Here is a 27,954-nt window from a genome sequence, read left to right as displayed (position 1 = left end):
TGCCTGAAGCAGGAATTGAGATAAACTGATTAGCAAGGAATATCTCAAAATACATCTCTTGGAACTAATATCTGGATGTCCGATGTTTTTATTTCATTGTCTTTACTGAATCTAATGAAGAAACGCTGATTACATAGAAGAACAGAAATAAGTGCATTTATTCCCGTGAAGTTCTAGACGAGATATGCGGTCGTTATTGGTGCTAAATGGATTCGTAGCGTCAGCTCCACGGGCTCACTCCTTGGATTCTCGGTGAATCTGCATAAAAAATGACCGAAGGACAAGAAAAAATCAAGGTGAAAAAACAGCTGGTTCTCGGTTGCTGACCCGTGACAGCTACGAGCGCTAAGCGAGCAGACGATTCAGCAGCGATGAAATGAAGCACAGAGCCCTCATTCCCTCATCAACTCTCATGATTCCGGTTCGCACCTCTAACCTACCTCGTGTGGCGTGGATGTTTTTCAAAGCGCAAGGGCTGTGCTTGCGGAGAACAAAAGCGGTTTTCTTATTCAAATTAACTAAGTAGTAGCAGTATGATTATGACCATCTGAGTACATTTTTAACGATTGATAGTATTTCAGTTTGTTCAACATAAAAAAAGAGCATGTCGCGTATGTTTTTAATAGGGCCCGTTTCCAAGTTTTTAGCTGGAATGACTGCCAGCTTAGGACTTTTATACTGCCAGTATATCCTAGCCTTAGTAATAAGTTAAAACAAGGCTTGTTACACGATTTTAGAGAAGTACCTGCTTGTTTTGCGAAATTAAAGTAAAGTGGGCAAATGCACGAACACCTGCACGCACCCACTGGGTTTCTAATGGGTGCATGATTTCCCTCTGCCTGGTGCTGGGGTTTTCTGTGGATGAAATGCTTGTAAAATGGGTCCTGGGCTAAACCGTTGCGTTGACGGGCCAGTGGTTCGTTCCGCCGCCAAACAACTTAAATCCTATCATGCGGCAAAGCCCGATTAATGGTTTGGTTTGGTTTATGGGGTTTAACGTCCCAAAGCGACTAAGGCTATCAGAGACGCCGTAGTGGAGGGCTCCGGAAATTTCGACCACCTGGGGTTCTTTAACGTGCAATGGGTTTTCTGCACGAGGCAGATTTACGTTAATCCTTGTGGTGACGCAATGGTTTGGTCCAAGAGCTTTTTCCCAAGCATTTCACGCCAGAAAAGCCGATCACCAGCTCGGGGGAAATCTTGCACCCATTATAAAACCGGTGTGTACCCGGCGGCACAAGGAACCGAACCCAGCACCTCCCGAATGCGAGGCCGATGCGTACCATAAGGCCACATGGTTAATGTTCTACAACGAGCCGGATTTAAATTAAGTAATCTGCGGAATCGATTGCGCAATGCTGGTAATAAGGCTGACTCCAGGTTTTCAATGTCAGCATATACAGTATAATATAGACCAAATAAACAGAACAGCGTATTCCTCTGCCTCATGATAAAAAATTAGCAAAGATAATTAAATTTGACGACCATGCAGTCCAAAAATATATCTTCATAAACAAAATTTTCGTGAATGTCAAATCTCCTTTTAAATAGGATTTTTTTTTTTCCAAACATGAAGCATATTTTTGTAACCAACTCGCCGCATCTGTGTCATGTAATCCGCCTCTTCATGCTGTTCAAATATTGTTCAAATATTCAAAAGTAGCGTAAACTTTAGCAACTCTTGAGCCATCTAAAAATACAGAAGACATCGAAGCTCTACTTTCTTACATGCCGCCTCGGATAGAGGTGCCGTCGCTTCCACTTGCGCGAGGGTTTCCGTGGATGCTTGGCACGAGTTGTGAAGCCGTCATCAAACGTTGGACGGGTCTCGGACTTATTCTCGCCCTTCGCAGGCGCTTCCCCTCGTGCTTTGTCTGCCTCCAGCGTCACGTGGCCAGTGATTGACGTTGTGCTTCCTCGTGTAAGGTCCTCGACTGTGCGGGCGGGCCAGCTGTAGCCGGACATCTCGTCCTTTGCATCCTGCGTTGCCTCCTGTGACGTCGTGGGACCACCCCTGCCCCGTGTCGTCGCCCTCACAGTCCGCGTTCGAATCACGTCGACGACTCCGCCGCCTGGTTTGATGGCTACTGACGGCATGGCCGCAGAGTTTTCTTCCAGGTGAAGCATGGCTGGCGGCTCGGTGACCACGTCCATGGCACTGTCCGGCTCCCGGCCAGCAATGCCGGCCTGCTCGGCTAGAGAGCCCGAAGCTACGAGCCAGGCGAAAGCACACATGCCTAGCGTGACAAGCAAGCAGGCCAGGACACCGGTGCCCTTCTCGCCAGTGGTGCGCCGCCTGAGGAGCGGTTCGCTGGGCATGGTGGGTAGCAGGTGCAGAGACTCGTCTTCCGTGTACTCGCAGGGTTCGGCTGGGATCCACGCGGAGGCTTGCGGCGTTGGCGGAGGCACCGGAGGCAGCAAGCCTGACGTCGAGTGGCGCTTCTTTTGGGCCTCTACCACCCCAGATCTATCGGTGAGGGGCGGCTCTGGAGGCACTGACAACGCGAGGTGGAAGCCCGTAGATGCGACCGGCTCCGATGAACCAAGGCCCGGGAAGGAGAAGGCGCTTGGAGTCGGCACGATTCGTGGGACGTCGGATGACGGGCCGTTCCTCATCGAGTTGTTCCTGCGAGGCATCTTTTTCGATTGTCTCGTCCGCCCTTACAGTAGCGGTGGCAGTCTTCCTCTTCTACTGAAACTGGCGCGCGAGATCGGACTGCCGCTCTTTGGCCCGAGAAGTAGGCATGCGTAAAATCAGCTAACGTATAAAACAAGTCTGTACAATCTGCCAGACGCCTTGTACATTCGATACTTCAACCTGGGATACTATACCGGACTCAATTCCGCTGACTGACAAGACGGCGCTGTGCGGCGCTAGAAACAATAAATAGGAACGCAATGCGCGCCATCGCGGCCTTGCCAAAACTCAGGCCTATCCCGATTTTCCAAGAATGTGCGCAGTTGAACATAGCGAGAGGTAACAAGACATCTGAAGGGAAAGTACCATACGCCTGTAGCAGCCGTATACAATGAAGTGACAGCACAACCACAGAAAATGATGGACTTCCTTCGTGGGCATACACTACATACACGGCGACCAAGCTCCATTGAAAAGCAAAGTCGATTACTCAAACAGTGGTTGATATAAATCCAAGAACGTGTATACAGCTTGCATACGGACGCATCAGTCATAGAAAAGGGTGGATGAACGGCGGCTACAAGCTGTTGTAGGCAGTAGCCCATGCAGTGGTTAGGCCGGTTAGCTTCGCTGCGCTGCTGCGCGCTTGTGCGAGGCTCGCTGCGGCTGCTGTGAAAATCATCAAAACTTCAGTGATGAACACCCAATACCCGTATATGACCCTCTTGTTCTGCAGGTCAACTCCATTGAAAATTGGCTACAGTCCCTCTGAGGAGGCGGTTGCGGACAAAGATTCCTCTGACTCCCGGAAGGCTTGTCTCGTGCTCGTGCCGGCATTCGCCTGGCTGGAATAAACCTGCCCGGTTGGCATCTCAACACAAGCCATACACATTCTGAAGTAATCATACATCGGGAGTACGTTTCGAACCATCCGGACCCGCTTGTGATGGAGCGCTACGCTATCCGTGACGCGATGGAGTGTATAAATTACACAGCGTCTAGATGAGACGCCCATATATGCACGGACTCCTCGACGGCTGTTAAAAGCCTCAAGAATGACGAAGACGCTAAGCATCACTCAGGAGATACATGCCCTGAAAAAATGAAACGCATTCAGATACATCGGACACAAGAAAGTATACGGGATGTTGACCAGAGGAAAGCAGACGCCCCTACACACCAGGCCTAAAATACCAATGCCTCCTCCACTCGCCTCTCTTATGATCTCCGTTCCGCTCTTCCCACCTTGTCGTCCTGTGTGTAGAGTACACGTGCCATTATTCTGCCACGCCTTTACCCCCTCCTTCATATTTTAACAAGATCGGAGGAGGTATCCCTTAGAAGATAAGGGCCGGGGTGGCCTTTACCCAGTTGGAGACATGCCGATTGAGTTCTGAGGATGATGCAGTGCCTATAGCAAATGTCCCAAATGTTCCACGCTGGCCGCAGAGGTGGACATTCGCCACCTTTTCTGGATGTGCCCAGGAACGCAGTACTCAAGAAGACGACGATTAGTGGAAGTTGGACTTATGGCTACCAGGTGGAACACATTTCCTTGTGGATAACGGACAACACTAAGAGAAGGAGTCTGCTCAGGTTTTTGGCAAAGAACAGCCTCCACAACCTGCATTAGCTTATCGACAGCCTCTTTTTATTCCGCATGGCAAGTTCGAAATAGAAAAAAATGTCTTCTTCTGCCACTAAACAATTTACTGCAAACTTTTTTGAGATGCTTCTCGCCGCGGTCGTCATCACGCAGTACCCTCTGTTGTCACAGTAGTTGCCAATAAAACTTGAGTACTGAAATCAGGTTTGTGTTCACGGGGTGGGAAGAGACCAGCGGGCCTGCCTCTCTTCTACAAAATAAACATGTGACACATGCTTTTTTACATAAAAGCTTTGCGCATAAGTATATAAGCATAAGTTCTCTCCTTCTCATCCGCATAAGAAAGACATAACGCCGGAGTTCTCACACACGGATCTTTTCCGAAGATGATAGGGCCCCCGTCGAGAATTTCGCACTCTGCTTATCTGTCAACGTGATGATACGTGTTTGGCAGAAGGCCGGAGCGCATTAAACGAAATTCTTCTTGATTTCAACAAGGATGTCATTAACCCGCGTTTCTTCTCTGACTCACTCTGCCCTTTTCCTGTCTCGTAACCTTTACACTTCTCGTATTCCTTTCCATAGATCTCTATGTTGTCATTAACTTAAGTTCAATCCTTTTAGTTTGCCTCCACGTTTCTGCCACATAGGGGAGTGTCGGTAGGATACAGCTGTTATGTACTTTTTTCTTGAGGGACAGTGGTAAACTGCCGTTCATGATCTGAGAGAACCTGCCAAATGTGCTTCACCCCATCAATTAGCCCAGCTTTATGCTGTGTGCACATGCGCTCTGGTAAATTATGCTTCATCCCTATTAGTCGGCTTGGTTCATGACTGGTCGGTCCCTCACAGTGTGTTGCCGGGTATACTAAGCAATTTAAAGAGAATGACAGGACAATTATGGAACCCGATGCCAGGAAGCTGCCAATTGGATTACCTTCGGTGACTACTTTGATGATTTCGCTGTAACGGATGTTTTTATATAAGCCGACGCACATTCAAACATAATTTTTCGGGAGGGTGAAAGTTGGCGGAGGTGGGTGCATGTTCGGCCATATGTTCGGCGTTCGCCTACCCACCCACCGAAGAGAGCTGGAGAGGATACTGCGTTCTATTTACAAAGAGATCGCTCTCATCGAAAATGGAACTTTTATAAGAAAGAGAAGTCCAAATAACGAAACAGAGGTGTCGCCACCACCAGGCAACTTCGCAAGTGAAATGCGTACGCGGGAAACGATTTAAGGGCTCGTATCCCAGAGGTTACTCTGCATCGCCATTCGCTTCAAAGCAGTGGCAACTCGTGATTTTCGGTATGCCGTAACGAGTTTTAATCGAAAAGCAGGAAAATTTTTAAATGAGGCTTCCTCGGCGATAAATTGCGTCTTTTACTGCCGGTCAAACGTCAACATACCCAGAAAGAACCAGATGTGATGGTGGTGGTGAAATTATTTTATTAAGACATTTAGGAGCGAGAGGTTGACATTGTTGGGGTCCTTACACCGGGAGCCCATTGGCTGCCCTTGCTCGGTGGAGAAGCCGGACTTGCTCGACGTGCGAGCTGGTCAGAGCCGCCTCCCTCCCCCTCGGTCGTTGGCTGACAAATGCTACCTAATCCGGGATTGGCATGACAGACTCAGACCGTATGATGCAGATGGAACACCTCGCCATATAAACTGCATCAGGACACTTGACTGGCGTTTAAAGAGACACTTTTTACGTCGCTATGCGAATATTATTCCGAGTAAAATATTATTCTGTGGTTCCTTTGAACAGGAAGCCAAAGAATACACTTTTTACCCAGAACAATAACTGCACCAGGATGCCATCAGTGTCCCTCTGAGGAGAAGGCTCCCGCCCTATGCGTGACAGTCAGGGCAGTCAACGTCAAGCGTCTGCGCATACGCCGGCACGAGCTCTGGAGGAAGTGAGAGAAGGAGTGGAGCAAGACAGACTGCTTATGCATACGGCGCTGTGTTCGTCCCTTTCTTCCCTTTGGCCCTGTGCCGTTGCACTGTTTCACCAGATACGGCGCATGCGCTGAGTGCTGGCGACAGGAGTTGCGTATAAAAGCGTCGTTGCTTAGCGGAACAGTGATTGAGGCCTATAAATAGGTGAAATTATCTGTTGGTCGTTGTTGTTGGTCTAAAACAAATGGCGCATACACACAAGGGCAATGTTTCTAAATAGGGACCCTATCTAGTAATGTTGGACAATGGCTCATAGCGGGCTTCAGCAAAAAACAAAAAAACAAAAACGTTTTCGTCTTTTCTTTTTGAAGTGAAAAAGTTCTGGCAATGTTGATGTTGCCTCTGAAGCGATGGAGCATACTCACGGCGGGATTTTGGCCAGGGTTAGGTGCAGAACCAAACCGGAGAAAAATTCAGCCAGACTTATCTCAACCAGCTCATAAATAAAAATTGAGGAGTCTGAGAAAGCGAATAACAGGTGCGACAAGCGCGAAAATGGCTTTTCTTTTTATTTGTTTTAGTTGTGTTCGGTCCAGAAACCTGCAGGTGCGCTGAAATTATTTCACGATGTGGTATCTGGTGATGATAAGCTATCCACGGATGTCCTCGCCTTCATTTCGAAATGCCCCTCGCAGACGTCGTTAAAATGCGAATATCTCCAGTTCAGCAGTCATACAAAAAAAAAAGACAGAACTGACCTGCAAGGCCGCGTGGCTTCCGGTCACGCGGTAAACGTCGACAAAGAAAAAGAGACAGAGGCCGCTGTTTCGACGTCCCTTGGTGCGCTGCCGACCATGAACAACTACGAAAATTTCCGACGCGGTCAGAACGAGGCGATTTACTCCGATGGGTTTTTCAACACCGTCCGGAGACATGGCTACTCTGCACAACCCCCCGCGTCGGCCGTCGTCAGCCTCTCTTCCACGGCTGAGCTCATCTCATCTGGGCGTGCCCCGTTCGAGGTCTACCATTCCTGCCCCCACTTGGCGTCGTTGGCCTCGCCTTCACCAGCGCTATCCTCGATGACGTCACTGGCCATCGGTGACTCGGAGGGAGGATCTTCCAGAACGGCCCTCGCTAAGGGACTGCCTTCCAAGGGTCTCGACTGTATGCCGCTGTTGGTCTTCGTGTTGGTCTTGTGCGTGTTCATCACTCTTGCCATCTGGGCAACGGCCTTGGTTCAGGACGAACTCCACGACAGTCACATCGAAGCAGTGGACGATGTAGACGCAGGCAAACATTTTGCGAAGTTCGGAGGCCTGAAGCCGTCGGGAGGCTCGAGTGAGCACAAGAGCACGAAGAAGCAAGGGTTGAAAATAACGACTAGAACTGGGAAGCGGACAAAGAGTAAGCGCACTTCCACCACTCTGGATGACAGCGACGTCACTACGGCGGGCCTGGAGTATCAGGGTGTCTACGGTAAGGAAGACAAACTTTTGGTTACTAGAGGAAAGTACCCCCGCGAATTGGTCGAAGCGCGGTCCTCGGATCATCAGGGTACGACCGTCTCCCGTTCACGGAAGCCAGTGCACCGTAGGAGGCGCTTTCCGCACAAGAAGCGCACTCCCCGCTCTACTACTCGGCGGAGGCCAAGCAAGCGCATTCACCGACGCTCTCAAGTAAGAACAGCCGCATTTTCCTTTCTTTGTTGCGAAAGCAACACTGCGTGAGCCGCCGAACCATTCCGCGGAGCTGACGAAAGGCCTTACTACGCATGCGCGAGGACCAGTGACGTCACACGGCGCACAGCTGGCGCGCCGCCGCCGTCGCTGCGCGGGTGGCTCAGAGGTGCCGCCGCTGCGCTCGCCAGTTGCGCATGCGCAGTAGCGGCGCATAGCTAGCGTGCCGAAGCCGCTGCCGCGCTCTCTCCATCGACTCTCTCTCTCTCCTCGTTGCTTTCGCAATCCTTCAGGTTTACCCACAGCTAAACCACCGGCAATTTTTCCTACAACTCGCGTGCGGCACTCAAAAGGCACGCCATGAATTCCATGATGCCGTGTTTTTCCAGTATTCCTGATGAGGATGAACTAGAATGGAGCACCCTTCGATAGCCTTCAAATTATAGTTCAGGTTGAGTTTTTATTTTTAAGTGATGTCGTTATGCAGTGGCTTTCACTGAACTTGTCTTCCTTGCGACTCGAATACGTCTTGAAACATTCGTGGTACAGTCGAACGCTCGGGACCTTCAAAGTCCTTCGTTATACAGGTCACTTCGTTATAAAGGTCGCCCACCGTATCTCACGCAATAGAGAAAGCCTAAGCACGTTCAGCAAAAGAAAATATTTAACTGGAATTCAAGAGATATTTAATGAAAGAGGTCGGTAATTTTCCCGCGTGGTTTTGTTGCCATGTGGAGCGGTGCTCTCCGTATGCACCGCGACTTTGGCACGGCTGCGGAGAGCAACCGCGGTGCCGCTGCGTATTTTCCTTGTAAAGCAACAAATCAGTAGTTAGGGGCGCCTAAATTCCTTCGTTTTACAGGCAAATTCGTTGTAATGGTCTCCGCTATAGAGGCGTTCACAATACATATGAAAGAGGAAATCGGCCGGGACAAACGAAATCCTTCGTAATACAGGTCGTTTCGCTGTGGAGGCGTTCGTTGTAGAGGCGTTCGACTGTATACGGCAGCACCACGATCCACATAGTTTGTATGTTGAATTTTTTTCGAGATTCTCGTCCACGCCGGCTGCATTTCAGTTGAGGTGCAATGCGAACACGCCCATGCTATGCGCGATGTCAGCGCAAGTTAAAAAAACAAAAACCCAGATGGTCTAAATTAACCTGGAGCCGTTCACTCCAGCGTTCCTCATATTTCATGTGTCGCTTCGAGACGTCAAACCCCAGATGTACTTTGCTGAGGTTCTGGGGATGGAAATTGGTCCGTTCGCGATATCAAAATAGGCATGCCTCCTTCTGCTTAGCGAGATTCGAAACTCTGGCGAATTATCATCTAGACGATAATGCGCAGGTCAGCAAGACAGAACAGATACGCTAAGCAGACCAGAACAGCAACTTATTGTTTTGAACTTTGTGGAGGAATCGAGCGCTTCACAATATCCGCGCATCATTAGCTGAGATGTGTGATGAAAGCCAACAGCCCCTGAAACCAGGGAGCACAGGAGGATTTTCTAATTTTGGCGTTACTAAATTTCTCCCAAGCAGAAATGCATACAGAATTTTCTGTGAATGCGTTCGCAACTGCAGTCAAATATGGTTAATGTAATATACGTTGCTTTTTTATTACAGGTTCGCAAGCAAGCAGTTCCAACGTCTGCTTACGGCGAGAAATGAGATCCTGATGGCGACAGAAGAGGGAACGGCACGCCAAAGATGTCACATCGTAATCGACCTTCTTTGAGCCCTGTCACATTTGCAGGCTAAATATTTCAAAATATACGCAGTTGAAATGCACGTCATAAGTGCGCTTATATTTATCTGGCACTTCGGAGCTCTATTGCTGCTCTCGGCAGATTTGTCGAGATGGCGATGAAGTTAGCTGCTTGATCCCTGCCGACGACAACACGGCCGCCTTCACACTGGCAGAAAAATTCGTTTCTTTTTAATAGTCGCAACTTGTATTAAATCACGTAGCCTATTTGTTAACATTATGAAGACCACGCATAACTGAAGCCGCCTGCTCAGTCGACCAATTGACTCGCAACTTGAGCCATCATAAAAGCGCATTGTGTACTCACTTTTATACTGGTGTCAGAATAAAATCTTTTGTTACAGCGATTTTTAAGAAGTTATTATAGATGGAGAGCGGAACAATGCAGTCGTCGCTGCTACTGCGGTATACGCCCTATGCTGGGCTGAAGAATCGCTGGCTGGAACCTTGGAAAAACGTTAGAGATCACTGCGTCGCCGCACTGGAGAAAGCGTGAGCATCAGCGATACCTTATCGATACCTTATCGATACCACAATTGTCTTAAGTTCCATCGGTGCCATCTGAGTTTTTAAACTTCGCGGCACGCTTCGTTTTCAAATTTGGCGCCACGCGTTGGCTCCGCCCACACTTCCGGTCGCGTACTGCCACACTTCCGGCGTTTTCAAATTTGGCGCCACTTTTGCTCGGGCACCGCCCACTTTTTGGGCATTTTTGGCTCTAATGAACTAATTAACCCACCTCAACCTCCCTCCCCCCCAACCTCAACCCCCGGTTTCCCGTACGAGATTTTTTGATGCTCTATCCGACGGTACCATTCTTGTTCACATGAACCGATTCGTTCGGACGTAGTCGTGCGGACAAGTTTGTCACGACGTGAAGCCGCAAATTTAGCCATACAATGCTTGCGCTTCCTTTATATTTCTCATTTTGCATATTAAAATTCAGTTGATAGCGGCGCTTCGTCCAGTCCTGTATCATCTTGTTCTTTTTATACTCAGCGCATTTCTGCTACAGATCTAAAAATGCTTATGCATTAATAATAGACGGCCTACGTGTGATCGCATGCTTCAGTGGAGCACGCTGGTGGCAGCTTCAGACGTCGCGTAAAGGCTGGAAGCGCGTGAGCGATTGAGCGGCGCGTCGCAGCGAAAATTTCAAACTTGTTGGAACCTCGCCGCTCATCGCCGCGCCGACTCAAAACAGGTTTTTCCGGCGCGGCGACAGGATTCGCTAGCATTTTCGCTTGCATGTGAAACAGGCTTAAAACACGCGGACGCCGACGCACATGTTCTGTGTTGGGCAAAAACTAGGCTACACGAAAGAGGCTACCCATCGAGCTGTTAAGACTGCCATAGGAAAAAAATGATGAACGCTTTTGAGGATGGCAAACACGCTAATAGCGAAAAAAACTGAAGGCTGTCGTCTGGTAGGCAGCGGATATATTGGTTTGGTTTGGTTTATGGGGTTTAACGTCCCAAAGCGACTAAGGCTATGAGAGACGCCGTAGTGGAGGGCTCCGGAAATTTCGACCACCTGGGGTTCTTTAACGTGCACTGACATCGCACAGTACACGTGCCTCTAGAATTTCTCCTCCATATTGAGCGCTATACTGAAATCCTTCATGATATGAAGAAATTGCGTTCATAAATGCTTTCCCGTTTAAAAACGCTTTTGCCCAGAATTGTTGGGTACGGGTGGAGCGCCTTGCCAACAGAAAGATCCGCACCCACATCCCACGTCACTTTTGTGACAAACACTCTGCATGCGATGCAGCGGAAATCCTTTTTGGCTTTGCACCATTTGGTTTTCAAGACAGGCAAGGAAAAATGCGGCACTCGCGCCTGATACGACTTGCGCAATACTTTCTTTGCCTTCGAATATTTCGGTGTCTACAGGCATTTGCTGAGCTTTGCCAGAAAATTTGATGAAAATTTCATCTCAAGAAGTTCATGCCTTGAACGCATTAATGTTCGGTAACGTGGCGTTTACAAACTACGTATGCGACGGAGTAAAGTCCAGAATGTTAACGGTTGCGAGGGCACCCGTAGATGGTTTCGCCCTTTCGGTCATCAGGCGAATGATCAGCAGGATGAGCAGGAAGGTGCAGACGAACAGCATAAGCACGAAGCAACAAAACTGCACGCACTCCATGGTGAACAGCCTCGTCCCTTGTCCGCCTGCGTATCCCGCCTGCGGATGGATGTCGCGAGGAGATTGGATTTCGTTGCAAACGCCGGCGTGATGCGCGCACAACGAATGGTTTCCGCGATAAGCGTGTATACCCGGTTGGTAACCGCAGGGATAGTGTAGATCGGCGTCAACAAAGGAGGGAATTTGATCCGAGTCACTGTACAGGACGTAAAAGGGACCTGTACTTTCTGGTGTAGCGTATGGGTCGCCGTGACTGCTGCGGTACTCTTGCGGCCCGGTGCGTTGAAGTAGGCTTGAGTGAACTGCTGGCTGTTGCACATTGTAGGACCACTGCGAGAACCCGCTTTGGGCGGTGTGCAGAGTGTCCTGCCCCGTAAAAGGCTTAGGCGTCTTCTGACCTCCTAGAGTCGAAGGACTGTAATACGTATCCGACGATGAATGGTGAAATCCGGAGGTGCCCGAAGATGCGTAGTGATGATGATGATGATGTCCTCGGGCTGAATGGCACATACCCACGGCGGGGGATTGGCCAGGGTGCATAGCGGATACAAACGTACTCATGTACAGGGAATGGAGTATATTTCAATTTAAAATTTTGGGACGCAGAGCTAGAATTTGTACAAAACAAAAAATACGGAGAAAGAAAAGTTGTGAATACACATTCTAGCAAAGGAATCTACCAGATGAGTGACCCGCCATGACGATCCTTCTTCGTCGTCGAACCACAGTTGTAGTCTGAAAGAAGAGAATATAAAAATGCAAATGGACAAGAAGCGAAAATAATTTAATTGCGCTTAGAGAAAATTGTCTGCCAGGTGTAACCAAAGTATGGGCTGTGAGAAAGAAATCGGTGTGAAATCGGAATGAGACGGAATGTGTTTGGTAGGCAAATGTTGGCAATGAGCGACCTTCTTACAGATATGCGCTGTGGAGAAGGTATGTTGGGGAAGTGATATATTTTCTGAGTTCTTTCTTATGAAATGCGAACTTCGAATCCTAACGAAAAATTTCAAAACAAGTTTTGAGGATAGATGAGAGAGACATGAAAAAGAAAGCAGTGGTTGTGTTTAAAGGAAAGAAAGAGGGACGCAGGTATTAGACAATGCATGTCCCGTTTTATTTCGTTTTTTCTTGTCTGAAGTTTTCTCTTCGGAACGAAGGATCGCTTACAGTAGTGTTTGAACCGGTACGTCTTGAGACACGCTGGTTAGAGCGTACGAGTTTTGAGTCGAACTCTTCGCTTTGCAGTGAAACACGAACCACCTTTACAGACTGAGTGCTCGAAACTGGGTTTGCCCCCTAAAGGGCGCAGCGGAATTGGCGGAGCCTCCTCCAAGCTCACACCCCTGTGGAATTCGGGTGCCGGGCACGGGGTGGCTTGCACCCATTTTTACCGGTGGGTGTCCGGCGGTGGTTTTCGAACCAACCACCACCCGCAGCCGAAGCGGACGCCCAGACCACTAGGCCACGACTGCGACATTTCTCTTCCCCAGCATTCATTTTCTTTTCGTCCATGAAAAAAATTCGCCTGAAAAATTCTCTTTGCACCCCAATTCTTGGCCGATCCCCCTGTGTGGGTGGGCATGTACGTTTGTATGAGGATAACAACAACGACAACAACAACAGCGCATGCCTATAAACTAAACAAAAATGCGGCCGGTCAATGTATGTCTTCATGCGCTTAATTCAGCGAGATGCTAACAGAGGGAGCCAAGCTTGGTATCTGTTTCGGCTGTTGCTGAGTTCTTGAGTTGAACGTGCTTGAGCTTCGTAACATAGTGTGGATTAAAGTATGCAGCGATGGGATACCAAGAGCGCATGCTTTCTTTTTCATGTTTGGCAGCATGCAACTCATATATATGTACGCACGCACACACGCACGCACACACGCACACACACGCACACAGACACACACACACACACAGACAGACACACACACACACACACACACACACACACACACACACACACACACACACACACACACACACACACACACACACACACACACACACACACACACACACACACACGCGCGCGCGCGCGCGCGCGCGCGAGCGCCTGAGTTTATGCGTATGTGTGGAGCCCTGCACGACTGGGGATGTCAGCGTCACGTTAACGAGAAATTGCAGCAATAATTGTGAATATACCGCCGGAAATTCCATGGGTAGTGGTCCATCTGGCGCAATGAGAATGTATTCCTAGGGTTTTTTGTTTTTTATGCGAAGCATATTACTAGAGCTACACTACAGCCCGTCGAGCGCGGTGGTGGAGCTACCATTGACCTTTAGCGTGACCACGTGACACCACGCGACAACATGACGTCACAGCAGAGGAGAGATGGGCTGCCGGCTCGCGCGGTCGGCCGCGGCGGTGGAGGCTCCACATCAGAGGTGCGGCGGCTGACCACGTGACAACATGACGTCACAGCAGAGGAGAGATGGGCTGCCGGCTCGCGCGGTCGGCCGCGGCGGTGGAGGCTCCACATCAGAGGCGCTGCAGCTGACCACGTGACGCTACAGCAGCGGTATAAAGCTGAGCTTGCCTCGCTCTCCGGGCACTTACGAGGCGGCCAGGTGTTGGGGTGCCGCCTAGAAGCAGGGCTGATTTGAACGAGAAGCGAAAGCTTCAGCGTGCCGCAGAGACCGATGAAGAGCGGGATGAACGTCTGGCTAAGCGGCGTGCTACACTTCTAGTGGTTGTATTAAAATGACCAAGTATTCTACCAAGGAAAGCCATGTATTACCAAGCCTAGCCATCAATATGCTTCGCATCTGAGTAGGCTTAACCTTAGCTAAGCCTCAGCCATTTTTTACCACAGCCAAGAATCAGAATGATGTGCTGATTCATCCCAGTAATTTCAACATTAATTCAGCATGAAAGCGATGCGGAAATTTTATTGAGAAGGCTCAACTCTAGCACGGTGGCAACTTTTCCGTAGAGTTTCAACTCGGCCTCAATAATTCACCAACACTAGGCCATCCGAACAAAAATTCAACATGGCATGTTGAGTACGCTCGTGAGAACTTCAACACTATCTCAGGGAGCATTTTTGTAAGGGAACTGTAAGCTGCGCCGAGTGGTGCCGCAAAAACCAAACAACAAAAAGAACTTCTGAAGGAACCAGCGCACAAAACACAACAGACAAGAAAAAGGCGGAACACGACGGACAGTCGTGTTCCGCCTTTTTCTTGTCCGTTGTGTTTTGTGCGCTGGTTCCTTCAGAAGTATGTATTACCAACTAGCCCAACAACAAGTGTTGAACAAAAAGAAGAAAGAAGAGAACGGGGCAACGGCGCCCAGTGTCCGGGTGCCGGCCGCCAGTCGCGATCCAGAACCTGATCGACGTCCTCATCATTAGGCCGATCCAGAGGGGGCAGCAGCAACAAGTCCCGAGACCGTTCGAGCTCCTTTCCGGCACTACCCAGCGTTGGACAGCAGCGGAAGAAGCAGAAGCTCCAGCCGGGAAAGCAGCTCGAGTCGTTCGAATTAAAAAGTTCGGCTGGCCGGAAATGGCCTCCCAGCAACGTTATACCGCCAGAGAGAAGGAACTAAAGGCGCAGCTACAGGCGCGAGAAAAAGAAAACGCGGAACTCAGGAAAGAGATGGCTGAGATAAAGCGTCTCATTAAAGCAAATCAAGGTCACGGTAACACTACCTCTACACTTCTTCTCGTGTGCGCGTGCATAACTCCTGAGCGATGCGCCTCCCCAGATGTTGGCAACCACAACGCGATGGAGGTTGACGCGCGCAGCACTACAAGACACCCGGCCTCCCCTAAGGAAGTCGAGGACACCAAACGCATGGCAGGGACATCGGTAAATGACACCGCGCAGTCGTCGGGCGCGTCGAGCCAGGAGAGCAGTGCCCAACTGCCCCACGGCAGAGCGGAAGAACTGCGCACAGATGTTAATACCACAACAGGTCGCATGGACTCTCTGTCCAGCGATTTCGCTTCTGAAGCTCCAGGTCACCGCCTGGATGCAGCAATTAGCGAACGACCTGAAGGCCCTAAAGGAGGCAGTCTCCACTGCGATGGCGCCCCCCACCGCCGTGATCAAATCTCCTATCAAAACTCGTCAACATGGCTCCTCGCCAACTAATTGAGATCTGGCAATTGAACGGCAGGAGCTTTCGTCATAAGCGAGGGAACCTGCAGCTACGCATTAAAAGCTTCAATAGTCCACCGGATATATTAGCACTCCAGGAAGGTGGTGGCGCAGCGAAATTTCCGGGTTTTATGGCATACCTGCCACAGGGTTGCGACGCGACGGCGCCGTCGGGCTCGTTTACTGCCTCCTTTGAGCATCGCAACATCACTGTTATACAACCCACACTAGAGCACACTAAAGAAGACTACACACTAGTGGAAATAATACCTAAGAAGAAGGGGGACGCAAACCTTTTCGTCCTAAACCTGTAAACGTGCATTGCTCCCCGAAGAACAAGGGCACGGGCCTGACCAACCTGATGGTCAAAACCCTTATACTTGCAGCCCAAGCACAGCTGCTGATTGTCGGCGACCGTAATGCGCAACAGCATGGCATGGAGATATAGTTCAGCTACCCCTAAAGGGATTAAAATATGGGAAAGAATACATAATCTATGGCTATCCATCCTGAATAACCCCCACGTATGCACACGTATAGGCAGTAGCGTCAGCGTGGATACCTCCCTTGATCTAACTTTAGCTAGAAACATTACGGACGTTCAATGGTCTAACACAGGCCCCACATTAGGTAGTGATTTAGAGCGCAGTTATTTACACGAAAAAGGAAAGAAGGTGACTATAATGACACATTCAAAAGGACGTCTTGGCATAGTCGTTATGGAGCATTGGATTAGAGCCCCACGGTTGTGGCGAGACAGGCTGCAGTTGGCGAATACACGTACCGGTCCTTGAATTAACCTTGTTCGTAACTCTAACGTGTTTCCTACTCGTTACTGGAGTTGCTGACTTAGACACTTGGTTTCTCAATGTTTTGCTTTGAAGGGTTTACCGTCCCAAAGTGAGTCAGGCTATGAGGGACGTCGTGTTGGTGGGCTCTGGATAATTTCGACTACCTGTGGTTCTTTAACATGCACTGACATCGCACTGTACACGCGCCTCTAGCATTCCGCCCCCATCGAAATGCTACCGCTCATTGAGGAAGGCGATACACTGTTGGGCAGGGCATTGCATGTTTTATGTAAGAGGAAATATTAAAACCATGACTGCGAGAAAGTACAATTCCTGCATACTATGGCACCACGAAAGACCAATGTTGAGCCTTCATACGTTTTGCACAATCATTGGAATAGTTCGACTTCATGTTCAGTTATGAGGGAATATGAGGGAATGCAGTCGTTTAATAACGACTCTTATGTAGAGGATTCGTGATACATCACGAGGAGACGTTGCTAATTTGTGTCTCCACGGGTTTCGTTCGAGCTCGGCGTCCAGGTGTCATTGTCGCGAGTGAAGATTGCAGAGGCGGCTCGCATCTCCTCTTGGTCGCTATCAGCGGCTCTCCTCGACCCCGCAGTAGGCGCTGAGGCACTGTGACGCTCAGGAGGAGAATGTCCAACGTCTTCTGGCAGAAACGGCCAGTCGAGCCCGTGGAGGGTGACGGTCACCGCGGACAGGACGCCGATAACGAGACACGTGCCTAGGACGAGACGGAAGCAGGAAGGAGGGCTCGGTTCTTCGACACCTCTTCGTGTCCTGGCCGGGTCGTCCAGGTCGGTAGGCAACAGCGTGAAGGTTACCAGGTTCGAAGCTAGATCCGGGAGGTTGATTTGGCTGCTTTCCGGATTCCAGCCGCTCTGCTCGAAAGTCAGCGGTGGGTCCCTCGGTATTAATGGTGCCGATGCTACCCTCGGCTTTTTCATCCAGTAAGCAATGGTAGCTCCAGTCCACCTGTCCATGGAGAGTCGGGCTTGCGGAACCCTGTGTACCAAGCAGGCTGTGTTGAAAAAGGCCTCTTCGTCTTCGTCTTTAGTCCGAATGCTACGTCCGTGGCTTTAGCCAAACACAAGGAGAGCGACCTGCTCTCATAAGCCAGATTTTATGGAGTTGTTTGTTTATTTAATAATAGATGGAGGTGCCTCTTCCTTGAGACAGGGGGTATTTATGGTCAATATATTAGCGGCGATAGACACGACTTGCATGAACGCTTGAAAGGCGTAACACAGGCGGCACAAGCACCCAAAAAGTGAATATTTTCCGCCTGTGTTGAGAGGCGTATGCCAGTCGGGTGGATTTGCTGGCGAGGATGCAGCGTTGCGTTGCTGCACGAAGTTAGGACTTTGCGAGAACCAAAGCAGACGATCACAAAATACCACAGATCCCTGCAGCAATGACTAGACTGCAGACGGCAAAGCCTTCTTGTATTGATGTCGATTGATTCTTTTTTGCAGAAGCGTCAAAAAAAAGCAGTCACCCGCAAACCTTCACTCTTCAAAATCGACACCCGCTACCGACCCGACGAGTTACATTTCAACCGCCAGAAAAATATATTCTCTAGCATGTGTGAAGCCTCAGCTTAGAGTAAAACGATTCTTTACAGTAAAAACATGAAAGAATCCATCGAGGCTGAATCCAATTGCATTAAGAGAATTTTTTCATCGGTTGTCTGATCACCCCCTTCATTTTTTTTTGTTTAGTCTGTTGATATCATAATCGTCACCTGCATCCCCCTTTGCAGTGCAAATTGTCCCCCACTACGCTTAGTTGTGATCTTGAGTTTCACGTATGACATTTTTATTGTCTCTTCTATGCCCATTATTCATACTGTAATGTCCTTATCAGAGCCACTTCGTCATACACAGTTCATACATTTCGTCACGCACTTCTTCATACACACAGGTGGCGTTTTGCTCCTTTCAACGTTCGTCAAATCCCTCCGACCTCACAGAACCCCAGACGAGGCTGTGCATTCTCTGGCCCCGTCTTCAGTCCCAATGCTGGAGGTGACTGCCCAGACAGGTGTTGCAGGAAATGAGCTCTAAATATCCGTTAATATGAGCCCATTAAAACGCACAATTACAAAACGTTATACCGACAGCCCCAAAACTTAATTCCAACAATTAACGCGTCTCCGGCCACTTCGCTATATCAGAGCACATATAGTTCGCAAAATCCAAAAACCCTGATTACAAGTGCCTGAAACTTCTTTTTGTGACTGCGTTCTGAATCCTCGTGTTTCACATGGCTTGCTCCCTATGCAAATCTACAATACTTTGGTTTCTCGAGTCCCATCTGATGATGATGATGATGTCCTCGGGCTGAATGGCACATGAGTCCCATCTACTCGCCCACCTCCTCCGTCTTCTTCCATTCTAACCTCTTCTGGGGTGTCTATAGCTGCAGTCAACGCAGCTAGAAATCCAGCTGCCAAAATTCACGGGCACTTCATTTTCACTCTTGAATAAAGCGATTGCCTCTATAGAAGAGTTGCCAGCTAAGGATGTTACTTGTCATCAAACGGTGTTTACGCTCCTTCACCTGACTGCCTTCGTGTGCTTCTGCTGGAGTCTCGCACCTGCAAACTGATTCTTTCTGTTTTTCGTGAAGGGCATTAAATTATATGAGGTGCATGTAAATTTGCTGCAAGTAATTTCCAATCTTCATTCTTATCCCACTTTTTTTTTTGACAAAAAAAAAAAAAGCCGCTGCCGGTGATGCGGCGACAGCGATAAAAATAACTTTCTTCGAACACCATTCCTCTCTATTTCAGGCTTAGTTAATTAGCCGCATCGTACCTTATTTTCTCTTGTTTCTTTCCACATCCTTTCTTTCTTGTTTTCTTTTTGGAGCAGGAATATGCTGTGCGCGTTCTGTTAGCAGTTTCAAATCAGATTTCGTTTCCCTTTTCAAATTTTCTACATTTATCTCATTCTGTTTACAAAACAAAAAATCAGATTCTACTGTCACGTAACATTAGAAAAGACAAAAACAAAGCAGATGAGAACTGGTATGCCAACTCTCTTCTTTGGTACTCCCTGGCCTCGGTATAAGCTCCCTCAGGTGGTGTTCACTAACTCCCTGCTGTCAAATATTTCTGTATCAATGAGATCTTTAGTAATAGTCAACCACAGGCGGGCTGACACGGCAGTCTTCTTTGACAACACCCTCCCAAGGAATGCTAAGAACCTGCCCGCCAATACGTTAAATGGGCTCATAGAGGAGCACCTAGAATATTTTCCTAACCATATTGCCCTCTACACAGATGCCTCCCAGCAAAATGAAAAAGCTGCTGTTGGTATTTACTCAAGGGCTCTTGATTGGAGCTACTCATTTCGGGCCCCTGACTGTACCCCTATTTTTGTAGCTGAGTTTCTGGCCATTGAGTTGGCCTTAATAAGGATTACCTGCAGTATCACTCGGGTTATTATACTCTCATACAACCTTTCTGTTTTGGCAGCGCTCGAAACCTCGATAGATACTCCTATCAGCCGTTCCCTTCAATTTTTTATTCCTCCACATGTTACAGAAGTACGCTTTCACTGGGTCCCTGGGCACCGTGGCATTGTTTCTAATGAGAGGGCTGATTTTTTTTAGTAAAGTCTGCCCTTGATGGACCTATTGTCTCTTTCGTCCCAAATACTGTTTACTTGACTCTAGCACGCTTTCAGCGATTCCAGCGTTTCCACACCTTGAGCCATGAGCCTCTCCTCGCTACAGCGGATTTTCAACACCTGGCATTTCCTTGGAGTGTGCGGATGTGCAGTTCGAGGCAATGTGAGGTGTCCATGACCCTTTTGCGCTGCAGGATACCGCGGCTAAATCTTTATTTATGCCGATCGGGGCTTTCGATATACAACCTTTGTGAGTCTTGTGGCGAAATTGAGTCTATAGAACATTTTTTCCTCTCCTGCCGGCGGCTCGCTGCTCTCCGTAGAATTTACTTGGAGATCCCCCTCGCTCGGCTTGGGCTTCCTCTATCTATTCCGATTCTCTTATCCTTCGGGGCAAGCGCCAAGGGATATGCCCTGAAACCAGTGTGAGTATCTATTCACGATTATATAATTTCATCTGTATATTCCTCTGCTAGAATGTGAATTCACAACTTTTCCTTCTCCGTATTTTTTGTTTTGTACAAATTCTAGCTCTGCGTCCCAAAATTTTAAATTTAAATATACTCCATTCCCTGTACATGAGTGCGTTTGTATCCGCTATGCACCCTGGCCAATCCCCCGCCGTGGGTATGTTGATGTTGTTGTTGTTGTAGCCTATGACAGAATGGCACATACCCACTCTGGGGGATCGGCCAAGAATCGGGTGGTAAAGGTTGGTATTCACCTGTACGTAGTAAAGGCAAAAGGAAAGCACACGGGAGAGGAGCACCTGGGGAGTCTACCACAAGAAGGGCACGGAGAGGATGAAAAAACAAAAAACAAATAATAATAATAATTATAAATAATATATATATATAAAAGGAGTTTGGATTGGAGAGAGAGTGAAAGAGAGAAAAGAGAATAATTCGAAAAATAATGAAGTATAAAAAGAAAATACTGAAAGCTTTAGCAAGGTAGTCAATGAGATTCAGCCTGAGGACATCATCATCATCATCAGCCCTCCCGCGAAATTTACGATCACGTGACTCACATCGACGAAGAAAAAGAGGCGATAGCTTCCCTGCTTTGCGCCGCGCATGTTCCGCAGGGAGCTGTCCTTTCGCCTGTGCTGTTCAATATTCTCATGAGCTCCATTCCTCTCCACCACCATGTTCGCACTTATGTCTACGCGGACGACATAGCATTTTTTGCGGCTGCGCCTGATATACATTCCCTCTATGATCAGTTGCAATCATATTTGAGTTCTCTTGAGCTCTGGTTGAGCAGTTTACACCTCTCATTAAATGTTAACAAGTGTGCCGTCCTTGTTTTTCCTCTACAGGATCCTGTCGTGCTCTCTCTTTCATGCAAATTTCAACCAATTCCTCAAGTTCAATCCCTAAAATACCTGGGCGTCATTTATGATGACAAACTCACCTGGCGGCTTCACATCGACCATGTTGCTGTAAAAGGGACTCGTGCCGCAGGCATGTTACGGAGGTTATGTAGTCACAGGTACGGCATGCGCAGGGATACGCTCCTAATGATTTACGTATTGTATGTTAGGCCAATTTTAGAATTTGGCTCTGTGTTGTTTTCAGGCTCGGCTTCATACAAACTTCGTCCTCTCATCCTTTTGGAGAGGGAGGTGCTTCGGATGTGCCTTGGCGTCCCCAAATTCGTGGCTACCAATGTGCTGTACCTTGAGGCCCGCATTCCTCCTCTGTTAACCCGATTTCACTTTCTAACTGTGCAGACTTTCCTCAAAATCTTTGAATCCCATTTTCACCGTTCGCAAAGCATTTTCTGTTGCCAGCCGACCTCCTTTTTTGGTGTCCACTGGCCTCGTTTTCATACCCCACAGGTTGTGTTCGTGCAAAGGCTGCTTGAGCCTTTAAACGTGCAGATTTACAACATCCTTCCAGCATTAAGCAGTGGGTCCTCTGTCCACATTGTTTTCGACAACATTTTTCCTCAAAACGCGAAACTTTTACCACCCCGTATTTTAAATGGTCTATTAGAGGATCACTTAAGGTCCCTACCTACAAAAATTGCAATAGCAACCGATGCCTCTCAGTGCAACGAAAAGGCAGGGGTGGGAATTTACTGTCCGAGTTTAGACTGGTCCTTTTCGCTGCGCCTTCCGGATTACACCCCTATTTTTCAAGCTGAGTTTCTGGCAGTAGTTCTTGCTCTGCGCAAGCTTGATCCTTCTATTTCTGCAGTGGCAGTCATTTCCGATTCTTTATCTTTGTGTTCGTCCCTCGCGTCGCATGTTGACTGTCCCACTTTAAGCACTTTTTTATCGCTTCTTCCTTCGCATTTGAGCCTTGTTCACTTGATATGGGTACCCGGCCACAGCAGCGTGACTGTCAATGAGATCGCGGATAACCTTGCAAAGGCTTCCCTAGGCGGCCCTGTGTTGCCCATCATCCCGGCTACAGCGTATATCACAGCATCTAGGTTCCGGCGTCGAGCGTTATTAAGTGTGCAAGACACAACTCTTTTAACATCGGTGGAATATCAGCATCTGAAATATTCATGGAGCAGGAAAATTTGTCCATCTCGGCAGCTAGAAGTATCTCTGACGCGGTTGCGCTGCCGCATCCCCCCTCTAAATTTCTATCTGCACAGATCTGGTTTGGCGCTATCTCCCCTCTGTGCATTTTGCCGTGAGCCTGAATCTATCGATCATTTTTGGCTCCATTGTCGTCGTTTCACCTCTTTGAGAAGAAGACTGCTGGAGTTGCCCTTACAGCAACTTGGCCTCAGTTTGAGCAGCCCACACTTGCTATCATTTGGTGCCACCACACTTGGGTTCAGCCACAGGTCTGTCTGTGCCGCTGTTCAAAATTTCTTGCTGGAATCTCATCGACTTCCTTGCTAAAGCTTTCAGTATTTTCTTTTTATGCTTCATTTTTTTTCGAATTATTCTCTTTTCTCTCTTTCTCTCTCTCTCTCCAATCCAATCTCCTTTATATATATATATATATATATATATATTATGATTATTATTATTATTCTTATTATTTGTTTTCAGTTTCGTTGATTTTTTTTTCGTCCTCTCCGTGCCCTTCTTGTGGTAGACTCCCCCGGTGTTCCTCTCCCGTGTGCTTTCCTTTTGCCTTTACTACGTACAGGTGAATACCAACCTTTTCCACCCGATTCTTGGCCGATCCCCCAGAGTGGGTATGTGCCATTCTGTCGTAGGCTACAACAACAACAACAACAGCACCATGGACAACGAGAAAAATCTGCGGTACGTCCACAACCAGGCTCTTTACCCTCGCGGCTTTTTCTACTCGGACCACGGGGGTTACGACTCGCCGGAGCCGGCTCACTTCACCGCGGCTTCCACAGCTGAGCTGGCCTTGCCCCTGGAGGTGCCATTCGAGGGCTACCACTCCGGCTTGGAATGGGTGTCGGCATCCACGGAGTCACAGGGGACACCACCGATGTCGTCGTCGACCGGTGCTTACTACGAAGACGAGCGTGCCCGGAGGCCTTCGAGCGTCCCTCTCATCAAGGGGCTTCAGGGCCTGGGCATTGACAATGCGGCCGTGTTGGTCGCCATGTTGGCCATGTGTGTCTTCATAGGACTGGCGATCTGGGCGGCGTCGGCGGTTCAGGGTGAACTGCAGGATTACGATATCGACGCGGTGGACGACACAGACGCCAGCCTTCACTTGGGAAACAGAGCAGGGGTGCCGTCAGCGCAGGGCGTGAGCGGTCGTGAGATGATGCAGGCGCAAGACTGGACAATCACGGTAATACCAAGGCAGCCACTTAAAAACAGGCGCACGTCACCAACACCGGACGACGTCGACATCGCAACGGCAATTCGTGAGGGTCGGCCTGACGACAACGATGATGACCGGCAATGGTCTGTTGAGGCCGATGGCGACTACTCTGGCGATCTGACTGCAGCGTGGACTACGGAGGCTGAAGACACCACAGTGGCGCGCCCTGAGAGGCGCATTCGCCGGGGACGCCGCCTCCCTCGTAACAAAGCGGGCCGTCGTCCGACGCGGAGTGGTTCAACCAAGCGCCATCACAAGCGACGTCGGCGGGTAAGGATACTTGCGAGAGAACAACATTGCTATGTGTTGAGCGTGTGGGAAAGCATTTATGTGGACGGCAAACATAGCGCTCGGAAGAACGGGAGAGAAGACGGAAAGGAAACAGGTTCGCTGTCTCCCAACGAAAATGTTTTTTTCGACGGCTTGTGTGGACAAGTCCGACTCAAGTCAGGGATTCTTGGAGGTCAGGTTTACCTTTGAGTCAACTGTGGAATATTACAAGTTAATGTTATAGAAATACTGAAGGTAATGGCCCATTCTTCCCATGCGTAGCAAAATCTTTCAAAGTTTCTTCATATCTCGCTCCATATAGTTGACTCCCATGGAAAGCCAGTAGGGAACGCTTTTGACGGTCGCAGAAACGTTATAATAGCAGAAACTGATAGCCTTCCGAGGTAACATCTTCGGATCTATCGATTTTTATAACGAAAACATACATGTGAAAAAAATTGCGTTCACAATTGTTTCTCGTTGAAAAATGCGATTGTCAGAATTTCTGGGTATGCAGCAGCCAAAGATTCTTACAAGATTACGTTGCAAGAGGATCAGTCTGTAGTATACGCCTTCATACCACACACGTCAACAGTCGTTCTGCCTTTTGAATACAGTCCAGTGATTGGTGAGGGAACGGATGCCTGGCGGTTTGACGCTTCCCATTCTAAAAAAAACTTCATGACACGGCAGCGTTGATGGAGCCATTCAGCGGAATGAGGTCCTCTTTGCGTATCACTGCGCAGACACGGACGCTTGTTTTTTCTTCAACTATCAGAAAACGCTGAACCAACATTTTAAAGTACAGTCTGGTAGCATTAGAGATCCTCCCCGCCCACCAAGTACGCCTCCTCTGTCGCCTTGGTTCTGCCCACATGTCCTTATATATGCTGAACTGGTGAGCCACCGCGGCGGGTGTGCAAAAGATTGAAGTTGGGTTTTTCAGTAGCTGCAATTCAGAGTAACATTCTTTTTGTGTGTGTGTACAGACAGGGTGCCCAGAAATGACTCTGAGGATTAAACATGATTGTTGGACCTGAATTTAACTTTCCTCTTGCGATATGAAGAATAGCTATGCTCCACATGTTTAAAAGCGTTGTTGAGTGTTAACTCCTCAGCCAAAAGCGTCCTTATGAGGGGCGTTTGCGTGTCTTGTGTATATGATAGGTGCTCAGTGGGTCATGCCACCATTGTATTCTTGAGTCTGCACAGCCAGGTAAAAAAAGTGAGCTTAGAGGGATATCACTCCCAAATAAACGTATCGCTGTACGGGAACTTAGGCCAAGGCTCAAAGGCCATGACTCAAAAGTAACGTTTTGGAGGTGTATGGATCAGAGTGGGAAGGACCAGATTGGGGCCTTGAATGTCGCCATACTTGTCTAAGCTGTCTCATGACGTGAAAAAAGTCGCTGGCAGGTGCTGTTGGCAACAAATGTTCACGGGCTTCACGTGAACGTAAAAATCTCTTTCGGCTCTGTTACTCTAAGTGCTTTGAATTTAATTTTCTCACAGGGCCCAAACAATTTATTAAAATGCGCATGGTGGAGACGATGAACCCAAGCACCCTTCATTTTGCTTTCGGTCCCTTTGGTCGTGAATTACGTTAATCGTGACGTAACCAACTTCAGGTGTGGAAGAAAACGACCGAGCACAGTCACCGCCGATCCGGGACCGGTGTGCCGTCGATAATCTCACCCCGCGGCCTCTGCCGTATCCAATCCGACAGTGTGACAGTGAGCATGCTTCACCAATTCGTCCAACAACCACACCACAGTTTTTTTGAGAAGGAAGTGGGAAGGGAGCCGTGAAGGAAGTGGTACCGATGAAGCTCGGGTAGCATATGTCGAACTCTCTTCGTGCTATATATATATGAATTCGTCGGTGTTTGAGTTGGTCTTCCAGTGCTGCATGAACGTGGGCAGAGTTTATGCAAATAAGTGGAATCATGTTTGTGGTCCTGACACGACCAATGCGACGTCACTCCCCACGGCTTACGTCAGTGGGAGCAGCGACCAATGGCAGGGCACCAAACGAAAGGAAAAGCTTCTTTTTTTCCGGTCCTTTCAGCATTATAGATTTTTCGTCACCAGGAGAGTTTTTTTTTCTTTCATCGTGACAGCTGTATAATAGACGGGCATTACATAGTGTACAATGCTGCGTCAGGAAAGTAACGATTTTCTGAGGTGGACGAAACGCCTTTTGGCGTCAGTAACATAAACCCCACAATCACATGTTTACATTGTGACCAGATGCAATAGGCTTCTTTCTAGCTAATCAATGGTTGATTTAGGACCTTTTTTTTTCTGTGCACCTTTTGTGGACCTTTTGTGGACCTTTTCTGTGCAGCTAGCTGCGCGCTTCCCGATAGGTGATACATAGCTACTACCTACTCTTCTTCAGTGAAAGTGAAGTAAAAATCACGAAGTTTTTATTTTCGTCTTGTGTAATTTTCCTGCATAACCAGTGTCGTGTCGCCGAGCATTGCATTCTTTACAATGTGCGTCATCTTGTTGAGTGCTTTATCCATACGTACAGTCTTTGCCAAAAGTAACCCGGCAAAGGGGGTTTGTTTCTTAGCCGCGTATCGAAGCACTCATGGCAGCCCTTAAGCCCTGATTCTGTGTAAAGAAAGGTGAGACCTTGTCCTTATATTATGGCACCGTTCGGTCTTTAGGGCTGCTGTAAATGCTCCGTTATACGTTTGAGAAGCAAACACCTGTTGCCCGGTTACTTTTGGCAAAGGGGGTACGCCAATTTTTTGAAGACTCGCTCAGAAAACTCCAGTCAATTGTTTGGAATACTTGACGCGTGTATCACGTGACACGGGCTGTTTTATTTTTAAGTTTCAAGCATGGCCAATAGGAAGCTAGTTCCCATGCTTAATAGGGACTTACTCTTTACATGAATATACAAATGACAATGCGTTCAAACAGTGTCGCATTATTTATGTGGCATTCGTTTTTCAGGTTCGGCAACATGCAGTTCCATCAGACGATTCCATTGAAGACTAGGCTGTGCAGCAGGCTTTTGAAGACGCTGTGGACCGAAGAAAGACCATGCGGGGTGCCCGTTGCGGGATCTTGTTTTCCGAGATCACCTCTTTCAGTCCGTTTGAAGAAATACGTTTGGAGCTAACCACTCAAAGTAAAAAAATATTCCTTCAACACACATGAGCATATATCGTTATTCCTTTGGCTGGACGATCTCAAATAAGAGGTCGGCAACAACTGTGTAGCCACCACGGAAGTCAACACGCGTTTTCATATGAGCGCAATGGAAAGTTGCACGCCAGGTCGAACGAATAGATTGCAAATGTTGTCTCTACCTACACGCACTGCGGTATACCTCAGCTTCAATTTTTCCGCTACGCACCCACTAAAAAAGCCAGATTCTTTAAATGGCGCTTCAAAACGTTATGCAGAGGTTTAAGTGCTTGAACAATCACGCTACACTTGCGAAGGCAAAGCGTCTGCTTGCGATTGGCCACCAGTACGTATACACAGTTAGCCAAGTACTGCATGCAGCACACACTGTGCAGGCCGCCTGTGCGGCGCGCAGCGTAAGCGGCCTTATTACGCGATAGCGTATAAAGCTC

General features: G+C 48.5%; 3 protein-coding genes across 3 annotated transcripts; 2 read left to right on the top strand and 1 right to left on the bottom strand.

Annotated features, from left to right (window-relative positions):
• Positions 1-234: 234 nt before the first annotated feature.
• LOC149343170 (uncharacterized) lies at positions 235-2,616 on the bottom strand. The gene is made up of 2 exons (XM_089542317.1): positions 1,729-2,616; positions 235-258 (listed from the first exon to the last, which is right to left on the bottom strand). The coding sequence occupies exons 1-2, from the start codon at positions 2,614-2,616 to the stop codon at positions 235-237; spliced, it is 912 nt and encodes a 303-aa protein (XP_089398443.1).
• A 4,389-nt stretch (positions 2,617-7,005) lies between these two features.
• Positions 7,006-9,569, top strand: LOC149343169 (uncharacterized). Its single transcript, XM_089546904.1, has 3 exons — positions 7,006-7,842; positions 8,000-8,016; positions 9,497-9,569. Exons 1-3 carry the CDS (start codon positions 7,006-7,008, stop codon positions 9,567-9,569), a joined length of 927 nt encoding a protein of 308 aa, XP_089403030.1.
• Positions 9,570-23,525: 13,956 nt separating this feature from the next.
• On the top strand, positions 23,526-27,370 carry LOC149343168 (uncharacterized). The gene is made up of 2 exons (XM_089542316.1): positions 23,526-24,359; positions 27,326-27,370. The coding sequence occupies exons 1-2, from the start codon at positions 23,526-23,528 to the stop codon at positions 27,368-27,370; spliced, it is 879 nt and encodes a 292-aa protein (XP_089398442.1).
• The last annotated feature ends 584 nt before the right edge of the window (positions 27,371-27,954 follow it).

The sequence above is a fragment of the Amblyomma mixtum genome, chromosome 5 (assembly GCF_055824585.1).
Source record: "Amblyomma mixtum isolate Tamu chromosome 5, ASM5582458v1, whole genome shotgun sequence".
Lineage (NCBI taxonomy): Eukaryota > Metazoa > Arthropoda > Arachnida > Ixodida > Ixodidae > Amblyomma > Amblyomma mixtum.
The sequence above is the reverse complement of the archived record's forward strand: the minus strand, read 5'-3'. Positions and strand labels throughout refer to the sequence as shown.